This window comes from Fomitopsis serialis, assembly GCF_022376445.1.
Source record: "Fomitopsis serialis strain Sig1Antser10 chromosome Unknown B0H18scaffold_1, whole genome shotgun sequence".
In the NCBI taxonomy this organism is placed as follows: Eukaryota; Fungi; Basidiomycota; class Agaricomycetes; order Polyporales; family Fomitopsidaceae; genus Fomitopsis; species Fomitopsis serialis.
In genome coordinates this window covers 407,271-416,506 of record NW_025954961.1, presented here as the reverse complement: position 1 = coordinate 416,506, position 9,236 = coordinate 407,271, and the positions used below count along the sequence as shown (strand labels likewise).

General features: G+C 57.2%; 4 protein-coding genes across 4 annotated transcripts; 3 read left to right on the top strand and 1 right to left on the bottom strand.

The window, feature by feature from the left end:
* Nucleotides 1-77: 77 nt before the first annotated feature.
* B0H18DRAFT_965813 (uncharacterized protein) lies at nt 78-2,285 on the bottom strand. The gene is made up of 10 exons (XM_048043288.1): nt 1,995-2,285; nt 1,889-1,938; nt 1,811-1,836; nt 1,666-1,756; nt 1,374-1,608; nt 1,214-1,321; nt 768-1,152; nt 604-705; nt 219-553; nt 78-162 (listed from the first exon to the last, which is right to left on the bottom strand). The coding sequence occupies exons 1-10, from the start codon at nt 2,277-2,279 to the stop codon at nt 97-99; spliced, it is 1,683 nt and encodes a 560-aa protein (XP_047900970.1). The 5' UTR covers nt 2,280-2,285; the 3' UTR covers nt 78-96.
* Nucleotides 2,286-2,395: 110 nt separating this feature from the next.
* On the top strand, nt 2,396-4,046 carry B0H18DRAFT_965806 (aspartic peptidase A1). Its single transcript, XM_048043287.1, has 5 exons — nt 2,396-2,713; nt 2,767-2,845; nt 2,897-3,142; nt 3,197-3,495; nt 3,546-4,046. The coding sequence occupies exons 1-5, from the start codon at nt 2,425-2,427 to the stop codon at nt 3,878-3,880; spliced, it is 1,248 nt and encodes a 415-aa protein (XP_047900969.1). The 5' UTR covers nt 2,396-2,424; the 3' UTR covers nt 3,881-4,046.
* A 101-nt stretch (nt 4,047-4,147) lies between these two features.
* Nucleotides 4,148-6,846, top strand: B0H18DRAFT_965804 (WD40-repeat-containing domain protein). Its single transcript, XM_048043286.1, has 12 exons — nt 4,148-4,504; nt 4,572-4,637; nt 4,699-4,705; nt 4,729-4,826; nt 4,886-4,910; nt 4,952-5,074; nt 5,141-5,296; nt 5,351-5,533; nt 5,629-5,776; nt 5,929-6,087; nt 6,139-6,326; nt 6,381-6,846. Exons 1-12 carry the CDS (start codon nt 4,347-4,349, stop codon nt 6,564-6,566), a joined length of 1,497 nt encoding a protein of 498 aa, XP_047900968.1. The 5' UTR covers nt 4,148-4,346; the 3' UTR covers nt 6,567-6,846.
* Nucleotides 6,847-7,404: 558 nt separating this feature from the next.
* On the top strand, nt 7,405-8,688 carry B0H18DRAFT_5058 (uncharacterized protein). Its single transcript, XM_048038354.1, has 3 exons — nt 7,405-8,018; nt 8,078-8,246; nt 8,304-8,688. The coding sequence occupies exons 1-3, from the start codon at nt 7,637-7,639 to the stop codon at nt 8,503-8,505; spliced, it is 753 nt and encodes a 250-aa protein (XP_047900967.1). The 5' UTR covers nt 7,405-7,636; the 3' UTR covers nt 8,506-8,688.
* Nucleotides 8,689-9,236: the final 548 nt, after the last annotated feature.

Below are 9,236 nucleotides of genomic sequence, written 5' to 3'. Positions count from 1 at the left end.
TGTGTTTCTTGTCGGAATGCTATCTCATCTGTACGTGTATGTTACGATCGCAATTGAATGGATATCATCGCATTGGAGCAAAGAACGAGTGAGCAACTACATCCGGTGAAAACCCTCGGTCTGGCGAAAGGTGTTGATTTGCACTTCGCTCTCTTGCATCATCTACCACGCGTTGTGAGCACCAAGCGCACAAAAGTAAAAACCAACACGACGCTCACCTCCTCTGCCATGTTATATATCTCAGAGCCCGGTCTATTATACATCATCGCGTTCGCAAGCATCAAGTACACGTCCCTCTGGAACTCGAGCGACGTCGCTACCAGGCCGTCCTTGATGCGCGATTTAATCGTCTTGAGGTCCATGGGCCGCTTCACGATGTCGTGGTAGTCCGGCGCCTCCGCCTTGCGGATGGGATTGTGGAAGATGTTGCCATAGCGGTGCTGCGAGATCTGGGAGTGCAGCATCCCGATCATGTTCTGGAAGCGCTTTGAGACGACGGGGTTGTCTATGGCGGGCGGACGGCCTATCCGGCGGCGAGTTCCTGCTGAGGGTGCTGTGGCGGGTGAGCGCGCGGATGTGTGGGGAGGCGGGAGGTAGGCGTACCGGCTTCGTCATCGTCGACGGGTTCGGACTCTTCTCGGGCACGTTTCTTGTCGCGCTGCGAGTCCGACAGGGAGTCATCCATGTCCATCGCTTTCCGTTTACCTAAAGGTGCTCGTCAGCATTCACTAGAGCATTCGGTGCGACTGAACTCTGAGGGCTCTCACCATCAGCGCGTGATGGCTCGTCCGGAGTAGGAGTCGACACTGCGGACTCCTCCTGCTTGGCCAGGTTAGTGTCTTCTACCATGTCGGCGAGCGCAGTCTCCGGAGATTCTGCCGGCGTTGGAGGCGGCTGTTCCTCGTCTTGCTGCGTTTGCGCCTCAGGACTATCCCCAATTTCTGCTGGCGTAGGAATAGATTCTTCCTCCTCTGGAGCAGCGGTGGGCGATGCTGCGCCTGCAGGGGAATGGGTGGACCTGGCTTCGATCGACATGTCGACGTCTTCATCTGGTGTTTCTTCAGGCTCTGGAAGTGCAGGAGGCGCATCGGTGGGCTCTTCGGGTTCTTCCTCGACAGTGAGGTCGATCGCTGGGGGATGTTCTGGCTCTGGCTACATGTCCCAGGACAGGTCAGAACTTAAGGATACTCAATGCACAGTAAGACGGGCGTACTGAGACATCTTCAGGTGGTTTATCCACAGCTTTCAGTGGGCTGGACTGATCGATTGAAGTAAGGTCAGATTCCTCCTGTGCGTCTGGCACCCCATGTTCCGAAGCGTTCTGTAAAGTGGAAGTCGTTCAACACGGTCGTGGTCACGCTAGCGACACATACCGTATCGGAAGCCACTTCCAACGATTCTTGGACGGTGGCTGCTTCGTCGATCTCCATGTCTGTAGCGACAGGTGCAGGAGCAGGCTCTTGTACATCAATTGTTGCTCCATCCGCGTGCGTCTCCGCAGGCTCAGGCTTGGGACTTGCGGTCTCCACGGGTGGCAGACCGAGATCTGTGCGTATTTTGTTGTCCCATCGTCCAGCACGGATGTCGTCAATCTCTGCGACGAGAGTTCTGGAGGACCCACGGCTCAGTATGTCTGACTGCAACCTCTCAGCGGAACACACATACTTGAATCTAGTTTCTTCGGCGACTATCAATTCCTTGAGTTCCTGCAAACGCCTTTGCCAGTGTATCCCCGCCAAGTTCTGGTGTACCCGCGCTGTGCGTTACTCAGCATTAGGACGAGACATACCCTACCAGTCCAAGCACCTACCATGGCGGACGGCAAGGGCATCCGAGCTTGCGGCGGAAATCTCAGACGCTGAGGGAAGCACACATATGGTGAACTGACCGTTCGAATCCAGCCTCTTCCATTAGTTGAGTATAGATCACAGAACACGTCTAGATACAAGGGTTACTTCAGCCACTCGTGCTACAGGAGAACGGCTGTTGCTGACTTGGGCGGTGAAGGTTTTGGGACGCGAGATCATGGGATGCGTGGACAGCACTTTGGCGACCTCTGGCCAGGCGTCGGAGCCGTGCTCATACACGGCCTGGCAGAGGATGAGGCGTTCGACATTGTTCAGGCTGGACGCGTCGACGTCTGCCTTTCTGCCGCGTCCTCCGGCGGCCATGCGTGCGAGAAGGATGCGAGCGGCTGGGATGGACGCGAGGCCAGGGAAGAGAAGGCGGATGCAGCGGGCGACGAGTGGCTGGAGGGAGTGGCTGCGAGCGACCTCCATCGGTCCAAGTCCGTCTGCGAGACGCTCCCGGGCACCCGGTGATGGCCGGCGTTCGGCCGGCACCCCGCAGTCCGCTTCCGGAAGCATTTACAGCGCGAGACGGGGAGTGGTTACGCAGCTGCCTGCCTCTCTCCTCCCTCCCACCATGTTGCTCAAGGCTGCTCCCCTCTTGCTCCTGCCTCTCGCTGCTGCGGCGGGTGGCATCCACAAGCTCAAGCTCAACAAGATCCCCCGCACCCCCAGCAGCCCCGAGCTGGAGGCCGCGTACCTTGCTGAGAAGTATGGTGGCAACCAGCAGCAACAGCCCATCTTCGGCGCTGGCGGCGTTGGTCGCAATGTCCGTCTCGCACGCCCAACACACAGCGAGGACGGCGAGGAGCTGCTCTGGACGCAGGAGGATGTCCTCCAGGGCGGTCACAGCGTGCCCCTGAGCAGTACGTCATACGACGCGCGCATATAGCCCAACGCGGACTCACGAATTGCGCAGACTACCTCAATGCGCAGTACTTCGCTGAGATCACCCTCGGCTCGCCTCCCCAGTCGTTCAAGGTCATTCTCGACACTGGGTAGGTCTCGTCCACATTGTGCTCAACGATGCGCCCTGACGCCGTACCTAGCTCGAGCAACCTCTGGGTGCCCAGCAGCAAGTGCACCTCCATCGCGTGCTTCCTCCACGCCAAGTACGAGTCGGGCTCGTCGTCGACCTACAAGGCGAATGGCACAGAGTTCTCAATCCAGTATGGCTCGGGCTCCATGGAGGGCTTCGTGTCGCAAGACACGTTGACCATTGGTGACATCACCATCAAGCACCAGGACTTCGCCGAGGCAACCAAGGAGCCTGGACTCGCGTTCGCGTTCGGCAAGTGAGTAACTGGTTACAGGAGGATTTCCTTGGTATACTGATACAACTAATTCAGGTTCGACGGCATCCTTGGCCTTGCCTACAACACCATCTCGGTTAACCACATCACGCCTCCCTTCTACAGCATGATCGACGAGGGTCTTGTTGACTCACCAGTCTTCTCCTTCCGCCTCGGCTCGTCTGAGGCTGATGGTGGCGAGGCCATTTTCGGCGGTGTTGACGTCGCCGCATACAGCGGTGACATCCACTACGTTCCCGTGCGTCGCAAGGCATACTGGGAGGTCGAGCTTGAGAAGGTTGCCCTGGGCGATGACTCGCTTGAGTTGGAGAACACTGGTGCCGCCATCGACACTGGTACGACACTCTTCGCTTAAGTACATACACGCGGTGCTGACCGTCTGCAGGTACTTCGCTGATCGCGCTACCCACTGATATGGCGGAGATGATCAACACCCAGATCGGAGCGACCAAGTCCTGGAACGGCCAGTACACCGTGGACTGCGCTAAGGTGCCGGACCTTCCGGACCTCACTTTCACGTTCGACGGCAAGGACTACGCACTGAAGGGCACCGACTACATCCTGGAGGTGCAAGGGACGTGCATGTCATCGTTCACTCCCATGGACATCCAGATGCCTGGCGGCGGTTCTCTCTGGATCGTCGGTGACGTCTTCCTCCGGAAGTACTACACGGTGTACGACGTCGGCAAGGACGCTGTCGGCTTTGCCAAGGCAAAGTAAGCCGTTAGACGGGCGCAGGGTGGCTGAGCAACGGCTAGATTCGCTTTGGTTCCCCTCCCAGTTTCGTTTGTTTGACACGAGCCTCCTGTACTATAACTCTCGCAAGTGTTATCGCACCATCGCATACGGATGTCCTTTAATGTTACACGATCCATGACATGGACCCTGATGCTGAGTTCGGAACTAAACGTGTGTGTGAATGCAGGTCGTATACGCGCCAGTCTGAGCTATAGGCATGACACTGGGCGCGGTGTGGCATCGGCTGAGCGTCGTCACTGCGCAATGCGCACCATCATGGAGGCCTTGCGCCGGGTGTGGCTCCACCGCTTTGAATCTTTCTCAGAGCTTCCGACCCCGAGCCGCTGGGCGTTGTTCTTGGCCCTTGTCGTCTTCCACCGTGACACTGACACCATACTCAGGTATCCGTATTTGATAGGCACTGTGGCCCCCAGTCTTACAACCGACAATGACCCAACATCTGTTCGGCCTTACATCGTCGCCTTCGACGTCCATCCCTTCCTTGACATCCTCAACGCGACGGAAACGACGGCTCCTCTCCGCTTCGCTACAGCAGCCCCTGGACAGGGTAAACGTGCTGGGCGACGATCGTCACGGGCATACGGGGTGCGTTGCTGCCGATCTTGCAGTTCGCGCATGTCATAGTGAGCGCTGGGCCCATCCGGATCGACAGATGCGTGAATGCGCTGTCTTGGGCGAAGGACGGGGAACTGTTGATCTCCGGCGGCGATGACACTACGTGCGTGGTATTCGGGACGCTTCCGAATGCGCTGAGGCTGATGCGGCGGCGTGCTGGATAGGGTGAGGGTATGGCGGATGGATTCAGGGAGACGTCCGAAGACTATCCGTTCAAATGCGAGACCGTAATATACACCGGGCACCGGGGCAACATCTTCAACGCGCACATGTTGCCACACTCTACGCGAATGTCAGTACACTTTCCTACCCTTTCATCAGGGAGTGCCGCTCATTGGGCCGTGGATGCAGAGCGACCGTGGCGGCGGACCGGCAGGTCAGGATATCTGACATAGGAGCGGCCGTCCATCTACGAAGTACTCCGGCGAAACGGAGTACACGAGCAGCCAGGCGAACGTGAAGGCGCTGCGGTGCCACAGTGGCAGGGTGAAGCGAATCGTCACGGAGGAGAGCCCAGATATGTTCCTAACAGTCGGAGAGGTGTGTACATGCCCCGCCTTTCGCTGTGCTTCTGTCCTGTTTCTGACTGTGCCGTTGCGATTACAGGATGGGACAGTGAGGCAACACGACCTGCGCGTCCCGCATATCTGCGCATCTGGAAACTGTCCTGCGCCGCTTGTCAGGTTGAGCCACCAACTGAACACGATCGCTCTGTCCCCGCTCACTCCGTACCAATTCGTGGTTGCTGGTGAGTCCCAGTACGTAAGTGTGTTCGTATGTTCATCCTCCATGCGACGTTCTAATCAAGTCGTGCAGGGATATCTGTTCGACAGACGACATGCGGGACGAATAATGAAGGAGGAATGGGGCATGCTGCCCGACTCAGATGACGTTACGACGTGTGTGAGGCGGTTTGGGCGGGCGGCGCGGGGACCGGGCGAGTCGAAAGGCTACGAGCACATCACTGGAGCCAAGATGTCATGTACGAACGGTCACGAGGTAAGTGCAGAACTGCCCGGTGGAGGAGAAGGTTGACCGAGTAACATAGGTGCTGCTCTGTGAGTTTGCCCGACCTTGTCGTGTGCTCATCGGAGGCTGATCACGGACGCACAGCGTACAGCTCGGATGCCGTCTACTTGTATCGACGCACGATGATCCGGCTCCGAGTCTTGGGTAGCGGAGGCTCTGTGTGCCATCGAATCAACGTCTCTGGCAATCGGCACACTCGTCTCCGTCCGAAGCGTCAGCAATGACCCTACGACCATCCACCGCAGGGATACGGAGATGGACGAAGACATTGAGCGACTGATGACGGAGGACCTGACCGCAGATACCGATTCCGAGCCCTAGGTGGCAACATGGGCATTGACATCATGGACTTGGCATGGACGAAGATGAAGGCGAAGACGAAGACGAAGAGGGCGAGGAAGGCGATGATGATGACAACCACGCCAGAGCAAACAATTTCCCAATGGCATCGACTTCGGAGGTCCCGATCGTGTATCCTCGTGCTCGATTTACTGGTGCATGCAATGTCGAGACTGTGAAGGACGGTATGTCGTGCGCGCTCATCCACTGTTCCATTTACTGATCATGGCCTATAGTGAACTTCCTTGGTCCGCAAGATGAATACGTTGCGTCAGGCTCGGACGACGGCAACCTGTTCATCTGGCGTAAGGCCACTGGTCAGCTGCATGACATCCTGGAAGGAGACGGCAGCGTCGTGAATGTCATTGAAGGACACCCACATCTGCCTCTTGTCGCCGTAAGCGGCATCGACACTACGGTCAAGGTGCGCGCACTTGCTTTTGCTGGAAAATAACACCGAGCTAACATCGCGAGACAGCTGTTTGGTCCTGCTCGCGGTTCTAGCGGGTTTTCGAGACTGATGAATGCCGAGAACATCATGAAGCGCAATTCCGAAGCTCAGTCAAGACGTGTCAACTTTGCGGGTCTCTTCCTGCAATATCAGTTGGCTAGGCATGCGAGCGGTGAGACCCAGAGGCCGGGGACTGACTGCCCTGTACAATGAGATCGGTGCCCCGTTGCATGTATGTTTTCGTTCGCTGTCGGGGTTTCTAATTAGTGTACACTTACATATCGTAGTTTGGCCGGAGCTTCTCCTTTTATGAATACCGTCTGCTGTACGATACCGGAAGCGATTAAGTTTGTGGGCCGAGACTCAGTGCTAGAAGTATTGGACGCTACTGCAGTATATGGCGACGTGATCAGAAAGTAGTCCGACCACTGCGGTGGCCGCCACACGTAGCGGTGGCAACACGTATACACACTTAGACTACAATCTACTGAGCATTCCATTTCTCTCTGTTACCTCCACTTGGACAATCGAGTTGACTCGGTCTCGCTCGATGACTCCTGAATGGCTTACGTCGTATGCTCTGCGATGTTACGCAGAGGCAGGTAGATTGTGTGCGCGTTGATAGGCGTGCTGTCGGTGGAAATCAATGCCTGTGGCCGCGAGAGTTGGGGTTACCTCTCTCGTCCTCCCACTTACCCGTGGTGGACCTTACATCCGCATTGGCCGTCCCGTCGCCCCTTGCTGTACGAGACATCTTGTTTCTGGCGTTCAGGTGCAACCTGACAGCGCAGGACAAGTCGTCAGAATGTAAGTCGTAAATTTTCGCCCCGGCTGCCCGTGGTGAACGCTGTGCTGATGCGTCTTCGATTCCACGCTGCCGCCGCCTGCTCAATTGCTGCAGTTTGTTTATGTGTCTGAGTGATATCGAATGCTAGCTGCTCACGAAGTGAGCTTCAGCTAGTGCCATTGTTCGTTGCATCGGCGGGGTCCTCAGGGGGAGCCTTTGACCGTCAAGTCTACGCCCACCGTCACGACACGTTACGCGAGCGTCCGAACGTCCGGCTTCACTGCTCCACCACTTTGCTCTCAAACTCTGTGCGCTCAAACACGACCACCATCATCCTCGGGCTGGCCGTCGAGTGCCTCAACGCACCTGAGCTCACCGTTGCTCTGTGCCACATCTGCTTTGGCAGCCTTGCTCCCATCTTCGACCTGCGAATCTTGCTCGGCCCCCTCACTCGCCTCTGAGAACATCAACCACCCTTTTGCTCGCTATCGACGACATGGAAGAAGCGTCGTCCTCGCGCGGTCGTCGCGATGCAGACGACCGGCGGTCGGGAGACCCCCAGTCATCACACAGTCGGGCTGCCTTCTCTGCGAAGGATGACCGTCGCAGCAGAGATGAACACGACAGAGACCCGCCCCACAATGGTTCCGGGCGTGGGTATGGCTATGAACAAAGCTCACGTCAGGAGTCGTCTTCATGGCCTTCAAGACATGACAGAGGTGGTAGACACGGCGAAGGGCCGGAAGATGACATGCGTAATCATCAGAGTGAGAGAGGTCGTAGCAGATACGGTGAAGACAGGCGAGATTCTGGTTGGCCACGAAGAGATGTTGGTGGTTCTGACCGGCGAGGGAGTCCTCGAGACCAGCCCACACCACGTCAGGATATTCCTCACCACTCATATTGTTTGTTCATGCTCATGTTCGTCATTCTGTAGGGGATGAACGTTCATGGGAGCCCGCCGCATCGTGGAAACCCGTTGGCCGCGGCGACCCGCCTCAACGTCAGAACAGCTCCAAGAAAAACTCTCGCCACAAAAATGGGAAGGGGAAGAAGAGCAAGCAGCAGAAGCGGGATTGGAGAGCGGATGATAGTCAGTTGAACAAGTGCGTGTTTTCCCGAACATATCTTGTTGCTGTCACTCTGTATTTACAACCAACTAGCTGGACGCGAAGAGACAGTGCACAGTCAGCCAAGCAGAGCAGCCGGCCTAGTAAACGTAAGCAGCGGCGGTCGCCTTCACGAGGGCGATCACGGTCCCCAGCGGACTCCTACTACTCAAGGCGGTCTTCTCGTGGACGCTCCCCGTCCATCGACGCCCACGGCCTCGACGTCGTCTCGACAGTCCTCCCGGCCGTAGTCTAGTCCCTCCGCTCGACGTGGCAAGAAAATGGCAATGCGCGTAGCGATACTCTCAATCGCCATCATGGTCTCGCAGTCCCGATAGCCGTGGCCGGAGCAGTCCCCATCGTTCACCAACTGATATCGGGAAGTGGGGAAGGGGCAGAAGTAGAACTATCAGCCCGAGCCTCAGCAGGAGCAGGAGCCGAAGTCCTCGTCAAGTCCAAGACAGCGCAGTCGTACTGTCCATCGTCTGCCGACAAGCACGAGACCGGACCTGTCTGATGCTGCCAAGCTGCGTCTTCTTCGCGATCCTTCACCTCCACGGGCACATAGAAGGGGCCCAGTAAGTGGTTGGTTTATGTGGACCCATCCACCATCTGATCAGCGATGCTCAGCGGTCTCCTTCACCTCCGTACCAAGGCAAGCGATCGGGAGACGAGAGACGACAAGACCGGGATTCCAGGGCGTCTGATATGCCGCCACCAAGCCGGACGACAGCTAGTACCGCTGCGGGTCATGATGAACTCCATCGTAGCCCGGAGGAGTCGCGCCGTGTATCAGCCCCACAGCTGATCTCAACCAAAAAAGCAGGCTTCAAACCCATCGGTCAGACCAATTCCGCGTTGAAGCGATTCTTTCCTGGAGAGGACGAGGATGAGCCGGAAGCAGCGCCTGAACGCTCGTCAGGGTCCGCTGCGCTATCCTCGTCTGCTCGGTCTTCTCGAGATGCTCAGAAACATTCTGCATCTCTC

What these genes read in the sequence shown, in the direction of transcription:
- B0H18DRAFT_965804 (XM_048043286.1), top strand. Translation starts at nt 4,347, where the DNA reads ATGACCCAACATCTGTTCGGCCTTACATCGTCGCCTTCGACGTCCATC. An exon ending in GATCGTCACGGGCATACGGG is followed by an intron (nt 4,505 to 4,571) that starts GTGCGTTGCTGC and finishes CCGGATCGACAG; the next exon opens with ATGCGTGAATGCGCTGTCTT. An exon ending in TGTCGAGACTGTGAAGGACG is followed by an intron (nt 6,088 to 6,138) that starts GTATGTCGTGCG and finishes CATGGCCTATAG; the next exon opens with TGAACTTCCTTGGTCCGCAA.
- B0H18DRAFT_965806 (XM_048043287.1), top strand. Translation starts at nt 2,425, where the DNA reads ATGTTGCTCAAGGCTGCTCCCCTCTTGCTCCTGCCTCTCGCTGCTGCG. An exon ending in AAGGTCATTCTCGACACTGG is followed by an intron (nt 2,846 to 2,896) that starts GTAGGTCTCGTC and finishes CGCCGTACCTAG; the next exon opens with CTCGAGCAACCTCTGGGTGC. An exon ending in TGGTGCCGCCATCGACACTG is followed by an intron (nt 3,496 to 3,545) that starts GTACGACACTCT and finishes GACCGTCTGCAG; the next exon opens with GTACTTCGCTGATCGCGCTA.
- B0H18DRAFT_965813 (XM_048043288.1), bottom strand. Translation starts at nt 2,279, where the DNA reads ATGGAGGTCGCTCGCAGCCACTCCCTCCAGCCACTCGTCGCCCGCTGC. An exon ending in CCAAAACCTTCACCGCCCAA is followed by an intron (nt 1,939 to 1,994) that starts GTCAGCAACAGC and finishes CCTTGTATCTAG; the next exon opens with ACGTGTTCTGTGATCTATAC. An exon ending in TATATAACATGGCAGAGGAG is followed by an intron (nt 163 to 218) that starts GTGAGCGTCGTG and finishes AACGCGTGGTAG; the next exon opens with ATGATGCAAGAGAGCGAAGT.
- B0H18DRAFT_5058 (XM_048038354.1), top strand. Translation starts at nt 7,637, where the DNA reads ATGGAAGAAGCGTCGTCCTCGCGCGGTCGTCGCGATGCAGACGACCGG. An exon ending in TCGAGACCAGCCCACACCAC is followed by an intron (nt 8,019 to 8,077) that starts GTCAGGATATTC and finishes GTCATTCTGTAG; the next exon opens with GGGATGAACGTTCATGGGAG. An exon ending in GATGATAGTCAGTTGAACAA is followed by an intron (nt 8,247 to 8,303) that starts GTGCGTGTTTTC and finishes ACAACCAACTAG; the next exon opens with CTGGACGCGAAGAGACAGTG.